General features: G+C 42.2%; 1 protein-coding gene across 3 annotated transcripts in view; it reads right to left on the bottom strand.

Annotated features, from left to right (window-relative positions):
* CTBP2 (C-terminal binding protein 2) overlaps positions 1-18,368 on the bottom strand; it is a 124,087-nt gene that overhangs the window by 93,548 nt on the left and 12,171 nt on the right. Inside the window, exon 1 of one of the 3 annotated variants that reach the window (XR_009555559.1) lies at positions 10,365-12,378. The exons of 1 other annotated variant lie outside the window; for it this stretch is intronic. Coding sequence is in view for 1 of the 2 variants with exons in the window: in XM_060241442.1 (XP_060097425.1) it covers positions 10,365-12,117 (1,753 nt within the window). In the remaining variant the exon portion in view is untranslated. Of the gene's footprint in view, positions 1-10,364; positions 12,379-18,368 lie in introns of those variants that run through there. One more of the 3 variants, XM_060241442.1, reaches the window with a different exon arrangement.

The raw sequence follows: 18,368 nt of genomic DNA, 5'->3' as shown, positions 1-18,368 counted from the left end.
GGCCTGGCTGTTCATTTTCCAGGCCGTCAATTTGAGATGCGGGACATTGTGGTGCAACAACAACCCTCCCTGAATTGACAGGAAATTGGGTTCCGACGGGAAGAGATGAAAAGTTCCACTGGATAGTCCCAGAACCATGGGAAACCAGCTCTGACGGGGCCACCATGGCGTCACCAGAATGCAGTCTAGACTCTCCTTCAAGATCTTGTTGACTACCTTGGTCAACAAGGGGAGGGGAGGAAACAGGTACATGAAGTGCTCATTCCAAAGGAAAAGAAGACCGTCCACTAGAGAGTCCGGGTCTACACCCCATCTGGAGCAAAACAATGGGCATTTCCGGTTCAGAGAGGTGGCAAACACATCCACCTGCGGTTGGCCCCAGCGATCAAAGACCGGAGTCAGATAAAACTGGTTGATTTCCCATTCGTGCACCTGTGCAGCTCCCCTGTTGAGAGAGTCTGCCTGCACATTGAGCTCCCCCGGCAGGTGAGTCGCCACTAGAAATGACTGTAGGGAAATGCACTCTTCCCAGATGTCGATGGCTAAAGCACAGTTTCCTGGACACCGTCCCCTCTTGTCTGTTCAAGTAACTGAGGGCTGTAGTGTTGTCTGTCAGGATCGTTACAACTGTGTTCACAATGAGAGGTCTGAAGGACCGAAGAGCATACTGAATTGCCAGCAACTCGAGGAAGTTGATATGGTGACGGACAAAGGAAAGGGACCATGTGCATCCCGCACAAAGGCCATTCGCATGCGCTCCCCCATCCCCATAAGGATGCATCTGTTGTGATGGTAATCGATGGTGTGGGAAGATGAAATGGAGCACCCTGGAAAAGGTTTGCGTCCCACCTCCACCAGTCTAGAGATCTCAGGACTGAGTGGGGGATCTGCAGGACTGTCTGAGGGGAGTCCGTGGAGTTGCGGAAGTGACGCAGAAACCAAATCTGGAGTATTTGCATGTGAAGCTTTGCAAAGAGAAGAACACTGGTCGTTGCTGCCATGAAGCCCAGAAGACGCCGGATTTGCACAGCCGTGCCCTTCTGGTGCAGATACTCCACTAGAGACACGATGTCAGCTGCCCTCTGCCTGGGGAGGAAAGCTCTGTGTAATGTGGTACCCAGAACTGCTAAAATGAACTGCACTCTCTTGGTTGGTAGTAACTGGGACTTCTTCTGGTTGATCCGCAGGCCCAAGCGGTCTATGAGGTTCAGGGTGGTCTTCAGATGGTGATTGAGGAGAGCTTCTGAGCTTGCCACTAACAGCCAGTCGTCGATGTACAGAAATATGACAACGGCCTGGAGACAAAGATAAGCTGCGATCACTACCATGGTTTTCGTGAACACCCTCGGGGCTGTAGAGAGCCCAAAGGGGAGTGCCTTGTATTGGAAGTGGTCTGTTCCAATGGTGAAGCGAAGGTATTTCCTGTGGTTTGGATGTATGGTAATATGGAAATACGCATCCTGCAAGTCCAACATGGCCAGCCAGTCCCCTTCCTTGATAAGGGGGAGCATGCTCTGTAGAGTAGACATGCGGAATTTTTGGTAAACGATAAAGTCGTTCAAGTCCTGTAAGTCCATAATAGGCCTTATGCCCCTGTCCTTCTTGGGAACTGCAAAATATCGGGAGTAAAACCCATGACCCCTTTGATGAGAAGGGACCCTCTCTATTGCTTGTTTCTGCAGCAGGTTCTGGACCTCTTCCAAGAGGACCGGGGATGAGGGCATCATTATGAACTTCGAGGAGGTTGGAAGTTGAGCGAACTCTATCATGTATCCTTCCTGGATGATGGATAGTACCCAACGATCTGATGTGATGAGCTGCCATGCTGTTAGGTAAGGGGACAGCCGAGTTGGGCACACAGAAAGGGGGAGGGGGCCAAGGGTAGCTAAAACTGTACAGTCAAAGGTCCTGCTTGGGGTTACGCAACCCCTTGTTCCTGGGTTGATGGGAGAACTTGCTCTTCGAGTCAAATGCCGCTTTGCCACCAGAATAGGATGAACGTGGTTTCCAGGATTGCTCAGATGACTGTTTCTGGAAAGGTCCTTTGTTCCATGACTTATGCCATGTCCTGGGCTTGGAGGATCTGGCGGCTGATGGTACATCTAGGTTACGGGAAGTCTTAATGTTCTTGTCCATTTCCTGCAGGACAGAGTCCGTCGTAGAGCTGAACAAGCCTTCGCCTTCAAATGGGAGATCCTCCACGTAGGCCCAGGTGTCTGGTTGTAGAGCCGTGGAACGGAGCCAAGCGTGACGGTGCAGGGTAACTGCTGAGGTAAGTGTTTTAGAAGCTGTGTCCACCATGTTTGGATGCTGCAAGCTATTGCTTGGCCAGGAGCATACCTTCCTTCTGTAGTTTACGAATCTGAGCTTGTTTGTCATCCGGAAGCCCCGAGATGTGTTCGGAGAGTTGTTCCCACAAAGAGTAGTGGTATCTGGCCATGCAAGCTGTATAGTTGGAGATCTTGATTCCCAGGGCCCCAGCAGAGTAGAATTTCCTGCCTACATTGTCATTTTTCTTACCCTCCTTGTCAGGGGGGGGGGGGGGGGTAGAGTGCACCTTTCTGGATTTTGAGGATGACAGGACCACTACTGAATTAGGTTGGGGGTGAGTAAAAAGAAATTCAGTCCCCTTTTCCTGAATCAGATACATGTGGTCGAGCCTGTGTGAAGACACCGGGGTAGAAGCTGGCTTAGTCCATGGTTCTTTGATGGTCTGAAGAACTACCTTGGTGATCGGTAGAGCCACAACAGTAGATGTGTTGTGCTGCATGATGTCGAACACCGTGTCATCGACTAAGTGTTGAGGTTGAACAATAGGCAAGAAGAGCGCCTGGCCCATTCTTTTCACCAAGTCACCTTATGACTTTAAGTTTTCAGATGGAGAGATCGAGAGATCATCAGAAATCTGAAGGTTGGGAGAAGGCTCAGCCGGTAATTTCTCTACTGATTCGTCAACCTCGGAGTCAGCCTCGGAAGAAGTTCCTCCAGTATTAGAGTGTTCGGACAGGTGAGGTGTCAGCGGCCTGTCACTCGGTGGTGACAGGGGAGATGGCTCTGCTTGCTCATTCAAACAAGGAGTCTCCTTTCCTCTCGGAACGGATATCGGCAGTGGTTTTGATACCAAAGCTGGTGCTTTGTGTCGAGGCGGGGAGCGGTAAGAGATACGCGACCTACAAGAGACTTCCAAATGCCAGTCCCACTCATGCAGCTCCCTTGATGGGTACCAGGGGTACGGTGGGTTGAACGGATATCCTCCGTACAAATATGCCCATTGGCGTTGATCCCATTGCGGGGGTGGCAGCGGTTGTCGGAAGGTTGATTGGTCAACATCACGATCGACGGGTTGGCCCTTCGGCACTTTAGTCGGCAATGATGGTTGGAAGCCCTCATGTTCTGATTGCGAGTCCCTGTCACTGGCGTCTCTGGAGCGGGAGGATGCGGACCACTATGTGAGTTCGATCTCTTGGTCGGAGCTCGATAGGAGCGTGAGGTGCTTCGGCGTCGGGGGGCTCCTTCGACAGGATGGCGTAGCGTGTAGGATAGTAAATGTCTCTGTCGAGGCCAACGCAGAGTCCTTCGGAGTCAGTGAGGGAGAGTAGCTGATCGAGGTGCGCTCCCTGTCCTTGCCTTTGTCCTTCCTGTGCTTCTTCAGTCGGTCAGGTTTAGACCCCTTATCCTCCCTGCTTCTTTTGGCAGATGTGGAGGATTCCAACCTGGATACCGAGCCCGCATGTTTAGGGGGGTGAACGGTGTCGGAAGGCAGCTGACTCATTGAGTCTCTATCCAGTGCTGGGGGTCACCATCAGCGTCAATGCCGAGGCCGACAGCGCGGCCAATGCCGAGGAAGCAGAGGACCCTTTGCTAGGAGTAAGAGCCAATTCCATCAGCATGGCTGAAAGACATGTCGCTCAGTTCTTTTTGGTCTGTTTCGAGAACGTGGCACAGTACTGGCACGAGTCTACATGATGGCCTTCTCCGAGGCAGACGAGGCAAAATGAATGTCTGTCTGGAGGGGCGATCTTATTGCCGCAACGCGTACAGTGTTTGAAGAACCCCCAACGCTTTTCCATAGCCCAAAGTGTAGGGAAGGCGAGGGGGAGGGAGGGGGGATACCCCAAAGGGGTAAACTCACTATCTAACTACAAACTGTCTAACTATTTTTTTTAATAGGAACAAGAACCGGGAAAAACACGAAAATCGTGAACAAAGGTAAGTACCGACCGGACCCATGAAAAAATGGACTGTTCGACGCGGTGGTCAGAAGAGAACTGGCGGGAAGTCCGTGCCTTGCCAGTGGGGGCTCTGCGTATGTGCACTGCTGGCGAGGCATGAAAATCCTGGGCTTTTCAACGTACTGATCGAGATCGGCGCAGGCACCTTATCCCCCATGAGTGTGAAGCACAGAGACCACGAAGAAGATCTAGCAGTATCTTTTACAAGTTTAGCCTGATCTACGTGCTTTACTCACTACCAGAACAGAAGGTCACTATCACCATCATTCATGTCTTGGTGAATATTAGATGAGATTGCCATAAGACACTCTGCAATGGGACAGTTCTTGAAACCATTTCTAGAACAGAGGTCCCCAGTGGAGGGCTTATAGGTGCTATGACATCTGCCAACACCTTTTCTGGTGCCCAGCTAATAGTTTTAGAAAGCCAGTGGAGCTAGATGGAGCTTTTGGCCATCAGGGTTTCACCTTTGTTATGCAGATTTTTTTTAAAATCGCTTTGCCAGCTGTTGTCACCACAAGCACAAATATCTTCAGTGCATGACAAGGTAGGCTGTGGTTAAGCAAAACATATTTTTAAAGCAATACGTTCCTTTAAAAGGCATCCTGCTAAGCAGAGCTTAAATATTAAACAGTCTGAAATGCAGAGGGAATTACTATTCAGGTTGTGCATAACCTTACTTCCTGGCATTTGGTGGTTGGCTCTGCCTCCTGCAGCTGCCATTTTTGTCGTTGTGCTCACCAACCTGTATCAGAATTCCAAAGGAGCCTGCAGATTCAAAAAAGACTTGAGTTCCCTGAATTCAATTCAGTTTTGCACACTGTCAATGCAAGGTACTAACAGTCACCAGTCTTCCTGGCTTTCCCCTTTCCTAAGCAGCTCTTTCCAAACTGAGAAAGCCTCCCCCAGGATAATGGAATCCATGTGGAATAACAAATATGTGGGTCAGGAAACTGCATGGAAAGGGAATAAAATCATTCCCTCCTGCCTGTGGAGCTCTACAAATGGAAGAAGCAGAATGGAGAGACTTCACCTCTTTCCTCCTTCCACTGCAGCCTCCCATGTGACTATTACTCCATGTGGATCCCACAATCCTAGAATGAACTTTCCCAGAGTTAGAAAGGGCTTCTGGAGAGCCAGTTTGGTGTAGTGGTTAAGTGTGGGGACTCTTATCCGGGAGAACCGGGTTTGATTCTCCACTCCTCCACTTGCACCTGCTGGCATGGCCTTGGGTCAGCCATAGCTCTGGCAGAGGTTGTCCTTGAAAGGGCAGCTGCTGTGAGAGTCCTCTCAGCCCCACCCACCTCACAGGGTGTCTGTTGTGGGGGAGGGAGATAAAGGAAATTGTGAGCCGCTCTGAAACTCTTGAGCGGAGGGTGGAATATAAATCCAATGTCGTCGTCTTCTTCAAAACTAGAGATCTGTGAAACTTGCAACAGACCTAAGGGTACTTTAAACTGATAAATGAGAAGGCTGAACTGAAATCAGTCTTAAAAATACTCTCAACATGAACTTCTGAAAGAGCAAAGAATCCTTCCAGTCTTAGAGCACAAAATGAAAATGACAGCTATTCTATTCTACCATGGCCAGAACCCACTTCATTATACTCGAGACAGAGTAGTGAGGTGCAACTCAATTATTGCCCCTGCTGTTTACTAGGCTTTTCTGAAAATCAGTTTGCATGATTATTAACTAAAAATTATTGCCTATTGGTCGCTAAATTGCAGCTTCATCACAAATCTCACAACATTATTTTTCAAGTCTAAATCCATGAGCATCACAGGATTTGTTACGGTTTTCAAAGGTTTTTTCCCCTAAAACCAACAAAAAATTCAGACTATCACTGACAGACTTAGAAACCAAAAGCATTTAAAGCTATTCTCACTGCTGGGTTAGCCAAGGTTAATCTTTTACATTTTTCAGAGAATTACTTGGCAAAGTATTTTTCCAGTATTCAGCAGGTTTTGATATTGTACACTTTAAAAGTCTGTTTGTTTGTTTTTAAACTTGGTAAAGATTTTTTTGGGGGGAGGGAATCTTAATCTTTGTATGGAATATTAGATTGTTTTTGTTTTCTAAATGCCAGTAATATTTTTCGGTTAGGTTGAGACACTTGATATGGCTACAAACAATGCCTCTGGTATGGACACAAACAATATGGGGGGGGGGGGAGGGGGAAAATGGCTGCCAGCTGTGTAAGATCCAAACTGAGTTTTTGTCCTCCTCTTTCAGATACTTAAAAGGCTGGATGTAGCCAGAAGTGCAAGCCTTTTGGCACAAACCAAAGGGCTCCTGGCCACTGGCTCTTAGCCTGTGGGCCTGATGGACCTGCTTAGAATGTTTAGAATATCTTCTGTTTTGCTCAGTTTAAACTGTGCTTTATTTGAATTGTTTCAATCAGTATTTTTGTAAGCCACTGTGCTTCCCTACAAGGAAGAAAAGCAGGATAACACAAGTCATAAATAAATTTGCCTTACTCATCTTGTACCTTGGCAATTAACAGTAACAATATTTTTTTTTTAAATTAAATATGTTAACATGTTTAAAATACATAACTTATTTTTTGGCATACAACTACTACATGATCATTCTGTCAGGGAACAAAATGGATAATCTCAGCACAGCTAATTGACGGGCAAGTTAAGACAGTATTCTATGAGCATCTAAGGGGCAGCAGGTATGGGAACATTTAGTCCTTTTAATCTGAAACTTATTCACTTTCTTGGCAACAGTAACAACTGAAATAATGTACAGAAGCAATATTCATTAAATAAATCAAAATAATTTGCTAACAACTATCTGAAAAACAGGTCACCAATCAAAAGGGTTTTCAGCATCCAAGGCCAATCAATTAATGTAACTTAATTGTAAAGGCAATACTGTCGCTGTTTTGCTTTGGACAAAAGAACCATGTACCTTGCAGAAAGTAGACTGATGGGCCAAACAACAACAGATATGGGGGGGAAAGACATGTCATAATTTTGAGCAGACTTGCATCCCCCTTCAGTAAAACATGCAGTTAAAATTTATCCAGTAAAAAGATGATGTACTCACCACTGCACTTGCTCACTTCACTAGCTTTGTCTCTTTCTTCTTTTCTTACTCTACCCTCATGTTTATAGACTCCCCCCTAAGTCAAAATTTATATTGTAAGATCCATGATTTGTCATTCTATATTTAACATGTATGTATATTAAGTAAGCCTATATAAATAATAACTTTCTACAGATATGAATGCCACTGAGCTTTAACATTTAGTTTGCTCAAATTGAAAAAGAAAAAAAATGCATGAAGTGACAGATGTAGTAAATGGATTTTTAAAAAACATGATTCCTTAATGATATTCTAATATTCTAATTCCATATTAAATGCAACACAAGTGATCTATTAGAAAATATTATTCAAAAATTAACATCACAAAATATCAACAATGATTAAGCTAACATTTGCACTGTGATTTTAAGTAACCTTTTTTCAAGTTAAGGTCAAAATAAATCCTTGGCATTCAAAGAGGATATTTCTTTATCTTACCTCTGTCAGAAAATAGGTCATAAAATATGAACGTCCTATCTTTGGCCTGTTTCACATCCCAACAGTGACCTTTTAAATATATTATAGTACATGTATGTCAATTTCTGTTTAGAATCCATTTTTAATACCCCAAGAATGCTTTTGCATAAAATTGTGCATTTCTTTGATAATTAAGATATCTCAGAACTGTCATTTCATTCGCATCTGTATTTACAATGGATCTTACCTCAACTCCTCATTTAAATTTTTATATTTTAAGAACACAAGAATAACTTATTTCATTGTTTTAGGGAGGGGGAAAGAGAACAAAACAAGAATGGAAGCAAAATTTAGCTGAAGGTCCTACTTCTGGCTAAACCTTTTCAGTGACTTCAATAGGAAGATAATCTTTCTGTGATTATGACCAAACCCTCTGGTTGCTTAGCAACACATAATTAAGGAATATGTTTTCAGATCTGCTTTGCAAGCTGGCCATTATCAGATGAAATTACTGGAGCAACAAATGTCATCCTCATGCAAATGAGTTGGGTTGTAGAGAAAGAATGCTTAACTCAAGGAGGAGGGTGATCCACATCCCAACAATATTGTTGGCATTGTCTTAAAACAGACTTAATGGTTTAAAAGGAGATAAAGAGCTATAGATTTTTCAAAATGCATATTTCAAAGTTTAAATTAGACACGTCACTAGGAAAAAACAAGGAAAAAGGCTTGCACACACAAGCTGAAAGGCATTTGTTTCTGCTCTGAAAACAAATGCCTTGGAATGCAATGTACACATCTTCAAGCTATTCCCACAACTGTTTAGAGTGCCTGTCTGCCTTTTCACCCTAAGAATAAACAAACCCTGCTGAAAATATTGTCTGTTAACAATGAGTATGTTTCAAAAACATTAGCTGTACCAGGTTTGTTTTTGCTTTTTATTTTAGCTCTATTTCTGCTGTTTCTGGGATTAATGTTAAATTACAAATTCAAGAGGCATCACCTGCAAATGGCAACTAAATGTTCATTTCTCCCTTCCCAAATTGATTCATAAATCATGATGAATACTTAATTCTTAAAACAACAATCAGACAGAAATCATTTTAATCTGAAAGTTCTTCAAAGAGGTAGTTACCCCAACGGTATTCACAGGTATTCTTCCTTCCAATATCTAATCAAATCATCAGCAGACTTGCATTTAAGCAAAACAATAATTTTTATATTGCAATAAAACATTATGTCTTTCATATTCTTCCTTTTCTGCTTTTTAAACATGCATAGTAAAAAAAAATCACTCAATGCATATAATGTTCTGCTACTGAAGCTATTTATCTGTTTATTTCAAATAAATAGAAATCACCATAACACCTAAGCTAAAAGAGATCTATCTTCAATATCTGAAAGACAAATAGATCTGATGACCAATTTATCATTTCTTTTGTAAAACTAATACACTATTTTGTGCTTTGCAATGTCTCACCACCATTTATGTGGATATTAATGGTATATTTTTGAGCCACAACTATGTTACAGTCAAGTATTTTGAAGTCCCACTATTTCAACGGAAGATAATTAAGCACATGCTTGAAATCAACAGGACTTAATATTCTTTACGGTGTCTATATTTGTTAAAGATTCTCTTGCAGTTTGTTTTTGTTCTATGCTTTTGAACGTGCAGCTGAATGTTAAAATTTACTCACAAGGAAATGCACCATATTTCAATGGGATGTGTTTTATGGCAGCCTTAGTCACAAGGGACTTCTTGTGCACTAGTGGAGTGAGACAACTCATACATTTACTAACACACAACTCAATAACCTGAGAGACTGCAGTGCCTTCACTGGGGTTTATTCAGAAGTACTCCAGGTTTTGCTTCATTTTTCTTTTTCACCACATAAAAGCAATTCCTTACTATTTGCACAGCTTTCATCAACTGTAGACTCTTATGTATTCAGGAGCAAAGAGGAATTTCAAATCAAAATGAAACAAGAGAAGCAATTCCACATTTTTATCACTTTAGTGGTTAATGATTGACTTTAGCAGTAAATGCAGACCTGTATATTAACTGCTTCTATATTCACAGGTATATATCTTTTTTTTTGGGGGGGGGGGGAGACCCAACAGCACACTCTTATTTGACTCAGCCTATCTATTAAAAAAAAAAAAGGAGGGAGCAATAACCGCCCAAGTTAGGCAGTTACAGAATCACATCATTAGTTATTTGATAACGTTCATCAAAGAAACACTAACCATTTCCTCTGAGGAACACATTTGTGAGATAACAATTGGGAGAAGTCAGTTTAAAAGTGAAACCTTTCAGCCTAATTGCCTCGAAAGTATATCTAATGCTCTCTGCAAATAATAGAAACAGAAACATTCATTGTGGAATGCTGATATGGCATACCTGACACTTATCTGGCATGAACAAAATGAAAAACTCTTAATGAAATCATAAGCGAACCCCAGAACTAAAGTGACTAATAAATCTGTAAGGCAGATGTGGGCTCCCTCAATTAATTTCTGGTGCAAATGACCGCATATTTAGTAATTTACTTCTAAAACTAGAAGAACACTGAATATTAAAACAGACCTACTGAACATTATAAACTTTGAAATAATTACTTGGTTCAGGCGATGCCATTGTGGACACAATGACAGGTGGCCCTGTGCGTCTTGTTTGTTTTTGGTAAGGAGAATGGTGCATAGGAAAAGGAGAGTGCTGCATGGGTCCCACCGGCACTAAGTTGGGCTCCATCTGGGATGCTTGCTTTCGAAGGAGCTGAGGGCTATTATGAGGACTCTGCATTGGAGACAATGGAGGATTTCTTTCCCTTTTCATCAGCTCCATGGGTACTGTGTATGTAGTAGAATATGCTGTTTTGGGACTTGGATGAGGGTTTGTCTGCATCGCACTCATGGATAATCCAGATGGAAAAGAATAGCCTGTCGCTGGACGAGTGTGCATATTGCATGGCACAGGAGCACTGTATCCAGAACTGGGAAGGAAAGGAGTGCCCTGATGAGTTAAACCTGATGCAGCAGGGTAAGCTGCAGTTTCCAGAAGGTGTTGTGTTGGAGCACTAGATGGACGGCGAGTTAGTTCTGCTACTCTTGGGGAGACTGGCTGCATAGACATAGGAGGTAGCTGGTGCAATGCTGTACCATCTGCCATAGGATGTATTCCATACTCATTCTGAAGCAGTTCACTTCGGTGACTAAAGCTGTTAGATCTGTGCCTGGGACGAAGGATGTTGCTCCTTCTCTCCTGTCTTTGCAACTGAATTTCTGCTTTGTAAGTATGGGCAATTCGAGAAAGTACCCTTGCTTGCCCTAGATTTGGAGCTACTGACTTGATGTCGTTGTCCTCCATCATTGCTAGCAGGCTTGGGGAATCAAACCCTTGTTGCAGCAAGGCATTGAGTGTACTTTCAGATACTCCTTCAGAACGCAGAAATGCTAAGAAATCAGGATCCACATTTCTTTTAATGTCCTGACCGGGAAAAGGCGCAGACATCTGAGTATGAGAAGAGGTTGTGATGGTTTCATAGCCATCATAAGGAACCTTTGCATTGACACTCTCTCTGATGGGTCCATAACCACGGTTTACAGGCGCAGAAGGCAGAACTACACTTCCATCAGTAGCTGTAGACGAATTTGGATCTACTACCAAACACGTTGGAGCAGCTTGCCTAGTAGCTGCAGAATCCATCGATCTGTCCACTGTGTCATTATAAACTGGCCTGTTGGAATATGTTAGAGGTTCTGCTCCATATCGTGGTGTGGAAGATTCAACACCATACCTTGCTGGAGAAGGATCTCTGCTTCTAATTCTCTGTGCCTCAGGGACCATTTTAGTCGCGGTGTCTCTGTACATCCGGCTGGCTTCATGTAGGGCAGGTGACCGTCCTTGCATCTGATCCCAAGCCAATCTGCTGCTGGGCATGCCATAATTCGGTAATGTTCTGTTAATCATGTGGTCTCTATAGCAGCGTGGATCTTTAAGAGATCTGGCAGCTAAAGATGGGTCACTGTAGTAATCCTGAGGTGGCAAGGAACTTCGGGAAGACATCGTAGGATGCCGGTCGTAGCAAACAAAGTCAGGTACAGAATTTTTTCTTAAAGGACCCTGGTTAAAAACTGGTTCCTGGTATGGATATGGCTCTTGCTTCAGTTCACTACTTCCCTGCAAGATGATATCATGCGGTCTATGGACTGGCTGCTCATACCATACTCCCTCACCACCGTAGGTTAAAGAATTCCTCCTCCCTGGAGATCTTTGATATTCAAATGCACTTTCATTCTCCCAGTTGCCTTCATACCATCCTGCAGCATCCCAGCTCTGAGAACGCCCAATGTGCTTGCTTGGAATTGGCATTGGAACAGAGTAATATTCTGCTTAAATAAGGACAAGCGAGCTCTCTTGTTGAATCTTCTGTTACAGGCATAAAAAAACCAAAAAACAAAAACAAATTGTGCTGTATCTGAATCCTGCTGTGGCTTCAGGAAACAGCCCAACAGGTGGTTTACTGTTTCAGAGTTAGCTTAATTATTAATTCTTCGAAACTTTAGTAGAGAGAAAACAGAAAGCCCAAACAGTAATTCAGCCTGGCTCCAAAAACAGTAGAATGGAAAGGCAGTTCAGACACAGAAAATGGTTGCTGTGCTTAATCCAGATGGTTTATCCTTTCCTGCACGGAATGACTTGCTCACATGGACAACTAGTCGAACAGTGTGCATGGATTAAAGGCTAAATAAAACCCCTAAAGCTTTGTTCCATGTGACACCATTTTAGCCTGATGCAACCTACTGTGTCAGCCCATCCAATAACCCTGAACTATAAATTCTTCATCTGATGATAACTTCCACATACTACATATTATATACCTTGTCTATGAATGACATAGGATTTCTTTAGCATTATACCTCTCCCATGGCAGGAATCTCTAGCAAGAGGGGGGGGGCAGGGCAATGGAGCTTCAATGTCAATGCAGCCTTAATCCATTCTGATGAAATGCTAATCCACCGCATAGAACTAAGGACAAATTAAATAGGAGCAGACATACTGGCCCAAAAGAAGGCTGAAGCAAAACAAGCAAATATACAATGTTAAAAACAAGCTACCTGCCTTTATGAACACTGCATTTATTTTTAAATTATGGGGGAGGCTGCAAAAAGGCCAGTTTCAAATTAGCTCTATTAATTATTCTCCAAAAGGATCCTTCACATTATTATCATAATTCTCAAATCCTTTCATCATCCCAGGAAAGAAAATTGCAGAGGTGTAATCTGGAATTTATAATTTTAAAACCTAAGAAAAGGTCACAGAAGACGGAGGATCAAAGACTCTAAAACCTGAGTTTTACCAAGTACAAAGAAAGAGAGGAATAGGCTTTACCTATTATCCCCCAGCACACTATTTACACACACACACAACCCCCGCTATATGCAGCTATTATATTTTGTATCATCTCAATATTAATGTGGATTACGCATTTACATTAAGAAAAAAAGGATTTTATAGGTGTTATTTCAAAGTCTTCAAGCCATTTTTCTACTTTGATCAAATTGCAGGAGATTGCAATAATTACTTTATAAACCCCAACAAACTTCTGAAGGTATCATGTTGCAACAGACAGACTGTCATGGATCACTGTTGTAACAAAAACTGGGTATTTTTACCAACATTTGTTTATTGTCAAATGCTCTATTAATATTTTACACAGAAAATGGATGGATCTGTAATACTTTCCTTATCTATAAAGCATACTGCCATACATGCAAACGTTAGGTTAGGATACCTGGACAGGAAAACACTATGGTAATAAGAGTCACCTTGTTCTGATAGAAGGTCAGCTTGTGCATTTTTTCAGGGCTAATCCACAATAAAATGTTTGAATCCCCAGGCGTATTGTACTATTATGATAGCTAAGTCTCTAATACAGTCTAATGCTTCTATCATACAAATAACTCTGGGCTATATTTTTGACCCAAATACAGACAGGATGTTTTAGTAATCCCTAAATTTCTTTACTGCAGTAAACAGCACAAATTCTCTTCAACCCACACTAGGAAATCTATATACAAAAATGACACATTTAGAAATTATTACTCTCGCAATAGCAGTGCCAGAAAATATCTGATTGGCAGCTAACAAAAAGTCCTGTGCAGGGGTTTTTTTTGGTAGGAGGAACTCTTTTGCATATTAGGCCACACACCCCTTGTGTAGCCAATCCTCCAAGAGCTTACAAGAGCTAATAGGTAAAGGAGTTCCTGCTACAAAAAAAGCCTTGGCCCTGTGAAGCATGCAGCCTCTTGCACCAGATCTAAGGGTCTGTGCTTCATCATGAGGATACAAATGTGGAGCTATTGGTTTCGTGCTTAGAGGCAGTGTGGAGGACTTATCCCGGTTTTTAGAATTGATGTCACATTTTTTTTTGCTTTCAAACCCTTCCCCCCCCCCCAAACTATTTCTTGATCTGGTTTTCCTTCATTTTATTTTATTGCAGCTAAAATCCAGCTTGGACCTGCCTAGTAGAATGTCTGACATCTTTGAACAGATGATTCCTACCCTACCACCAGTTCCTATCTCAAAATCCTTTTGAAACCCTCAGTTCCTAAAGTAATTTGTCACACACAGTATGAGGAATGTGATTTAAAATAAATATAAGGTCCCCTGGAGTCACAAAAATCCATTTTTAAAAATCCAACCAGATTGCAAAAAGAAAAGAATCAGCTTACAAAAAAGGTATTTCTGTACTACCTATTCCAGGCCCATCTATCATGGGAAAATATGAAGCACATCTTTCAAAACAGGCTCATCAAATTAGTAAGAATTGTTTTACATAACTGGATGTAAACATTATATATGCCTTAAATTCATTCACTGCATAAATGCTTCTGATTTGAGGGGAAAAGCTAAATTTGTTGTTGTTTTTCCTCTACTCCAGTGATCTCCAACTGGTGCCCATGTGGTAGTGTTGGTTTTAAATGATTTTAAAATGTGACTTCAATATTTTATATTGTTAGCTGCCTTGGTAGCTCTTGAGATGGCAGAAAGATGAGATTACAAATTTCATAAATAAAAGTTTTTTTTTAAAAAAATGGTACCTGCCAACAGGGCTTTTTTTGAGCAGGAATGCAGTTCTGGCTGGCTTGGCGTCAGGGGTTGTGCCATACTGTGCAAATGAGTTCCTGCTGAGCTTTTTCTACAAAGAAAGCCCTGCCTGTCAGTATGTTCCTTGGTGCCTATTTCTTCCCCACCCCCACCACCAAAAAAAAATCTCTTTCACAAACCACACAGCTGATCCTGGCTTTTCTCCACTTCAACTGCAACAAGAGGAACCCCAACAAGACTTATGGGGTCCAATAGCTACCTCTCATTATGGGAAGATATTTGGCTTCCAACACTTTGTGATTATGGCTGATGGTTGCCACTTTGAGATTGTTCCCATCTCTCACAGCAGTCTTTTGTGGTAACACCTACAACTTTTTCCTCAAAATTCCAAAGGTACCCACAGATTCAACAAATTTGGGGACTCTTAAGCTATTTGCTAGATCTAATTATTCACTCCCCCACTGCAGGTTCAACTAGGCATTAGGTAAAATACGTGTGACAAGGATTCCTCAGTTCACTTGAAATTCAAATTGGCTTGCAGATGGCAAGAAGGCAAATCTGACCACAGAAGCAGCACTGGGGTAAAAGGTCTTAGTCCAAATGTTTAATCCCCTTGTGCTGTTTATCTGATCTACAGTATCAATCCCTCCCCCACAAGCTGTTATTTGCCCTCCAGGAGAAAACACACAATACTAGATTTCCAACATGATATCGAGGTTAATTGGGTGCTGCCGATTACAATTTTCCTAGCAATTCCACTGTAACCATCTCTATTTGTAACAGTATTTAAACTTCCAATTAAAAGCTAGCAACTAGAACTGTATTAAAAACAATGGGCTAAAACAGCTAACATTCTCTCAACAAAGATGCTTATTTGAAGGGGTGACTGAAATGGGTAGGATATTTATTTGGCTAGGTGTGGCTTTGGGTGCCTCCACCTTCTGCAATTAAATGGCTGGCAGCCTGGGAGAGGCCCTTTACAGCACCAGAACTCTGGAACCCTTTCCCCAGGGAGACTCCTGTCCCCTTCTATTGCCATCTTCTGCCAGAGGGTGAAGACTTCCTTGTTTGGTTTGGCCTCCTTCAGTGATCCCTCCTTTCCTGAGACCAATTGCTGTTTTTATATCCATTTTAGTTCTGGTATTAATTGTTTTAATGATTGTTGGTTGATTTTAATGAATTTAAAAATGTGATTTTTATTATTCATGGTTTAATTTGCTAGCAGCATTGGTGCCTTTATCAAGACAGAAAGGCACGGTATAAATTTGGTAACATTAAAAAAAAAAAGAAAAATAAGTATATTTTAAATTAAAATCCACAGGTCAATATGCTCAACCAAATTTATGCCACTGTACTTTATAAGTAAGCAGTACTACTTGAATTTACTATGCTAGTGGCCACCATCCAAGCTGTAGAGACATAAATGTCTCACAGTACTTAAATTCCTCCTGGGAGTAAATAGTGGGGAGGGGATACACCTGCACACTGTTGAATGGAGAGCACAGGTATAGCATGCTGTTGACATAGAAATCCAGCTGTTAAGAATATGGAACACTAGCACATGTAGAACACAAACTGAACAATCTATTTTGAAATAAAGTGAAAGTGTGAATGAAATAGTGTGGCTTTCCAAGAACAGATGTACTCAGGCTCCAAAAGGAAGCACCAACAACTGTCTCTCAAATATCTGAGTAATTATTCAGGCTGTATTCTTTAAAAGTAATTCTTCAGGACCCATCAAAATGGTGTATCGAAAATTATTAGATCTTGAGTTCAAAACTGATTCCAGATTGTAAAAAGGAGATGGAGACAACTCTGTGATAAAAGCCTGGGTTTATCTAACACCATCTAGATTAAACACGAGAAGTCTGGTTTATTAATAATTCTTAGAACACTGACTCCTGTATAAAGCTGAATAATTATTCATTACAAGCTTTTACTGAGAAGCTTAATGTATTAGTTTAATCTAAGAGCTTTTTTGGTGGTGATGCTCAATTACTAGAATGACATTTGCATATGTTTGGGTAAAGCACAGTTTTCTTTCAAATAAAAAAAATTATTCAAAACCAACGCCATGATCTATCACCTTATGTTCTCACCAGAAGTGGCCTCTACCCAAGCCCAAGCTGCCTCAAAAGCTCTGTAATGAACTGTACATAGTAGTACGCGTCTCTATACCCCTGTATTAGAGACAAAAGTAGCATTAATCTTCTTCCAGTTCTTTGGATGAAATCCTGCATTACCTTGGGGCAGGGTTTCCCAAACTTTTCTTTCCTGTGGCTCTGTTATTTTTACACTTCTCCTTCATGGCCCTCTAAAATTCGGAGGTGGAGGCAGGAGACTTTGGGGGTGGAGCTGGGATACAGGAATTATGTCATTTCCTGTGGTGTCACTTCCAGATCAAGGGCTAAGTGATGTCACTTCCAGAGCACACTGAACCAAAATTCCACCTTTTCCTGTGATATCACTTCCAGGGCACTCCCCCAAACCTGCCTCTTCTTTTGAAGTAACTTCATTTTCAGAAAAATCTCTCTGAAACTCATGCTGAGCCAAAATAGGGGTGGAAAGTGGCGGTCCTCTCTTTCCACCCCCCACACGTGCATACACCTAATGCCCATGGTTCAATTGCCTGCCCCACCTACACACCCTTTCCTCAACAGCACTGGCCAATGTATGCAGTTGGTAGTGCTGTTGCCATTGCCATCAGGAATGCCAGCACTGTGTACCACCCACACTGGGCCCTGGCAGCTGCTCTACCTCAAAATATGCTGACACTTTTAGTAGGCCCTTCCTTCAGCTGCTACTACTACCCTGCCTCAAGCTACAACCAAGCTTGCTTGGTTTCAAAAAAATCTTTTGACAGCTATTTTTTATACTTTTGCTTGGCTGAAACATTGAGAAATTGCTGTGAAAGGTAGCAGAGAATTGTACTGCAATTAATGAATTAATTTCAAATTATATGAAGTTCATACAAACTTTTCTGCAGTTATCCCAAAAAGGATATTTATGAGGGGCTTGCAGCTTTTTACTGGCTGTGTTTCCCATGCCTTTAAAAGCAACATGTTGTGCAGATATTTAGCCAGTGAACTTATTTCATCCTTTTTAATATCTACAGGAAGAATTTAATTTTGGTGTCAGACAGTTGTTAAAAGCAGGACCAGTAAAATGGTGCCAGGTTCATAGCACCATCACTTCCAGTGCTGTTGAGATATACAGCAGTAATCTCCAATAATCTCTTTCTGCCCCACACCTCTCACTCTCACTCAGTCACACAGAACTCTCATAGAAAGGCCAGCTGGCTACAACTGGGGGTGCCAACTTTCCATTGGCAGAGCTACTATGTCTGCAACAACAGTATGATAAACAGAAAAGTTTCATCCAGTAAAAATGGAAGGAAAGAAAGATGGAGCAAGGGAAAGAAAAGAAAGCCCTCTCACTGTTGCTTCCCCCACACCCCAGCACCAAGAATACAGACAGAGCATCACTTGCAGGGAAATAAAGAAAGAGGGGGG

The sequence above is a fragment of the Heteronotia binoei genome, chromosome 6, assembly GCF_032191835.1.
Source record: "Heteronotia binoei isolate CCM8104 ecotype False Entrance Well chromosome 6, APGP_CSIRO_Hbin_v1, whole genome shotgun sequence".
Taxonomy (NCBI): domain Eukaryota; kingdom Metazoa; phylum Chordata; class Lepidosauria; order Squamata; family Gekkonidae; genus Heteronotia; species Heteronotia binoei.
Note: the sequence above shows the minus strand (reverse complement) of the source record. Positions and strands in the feature narration are given on the sequence as shown.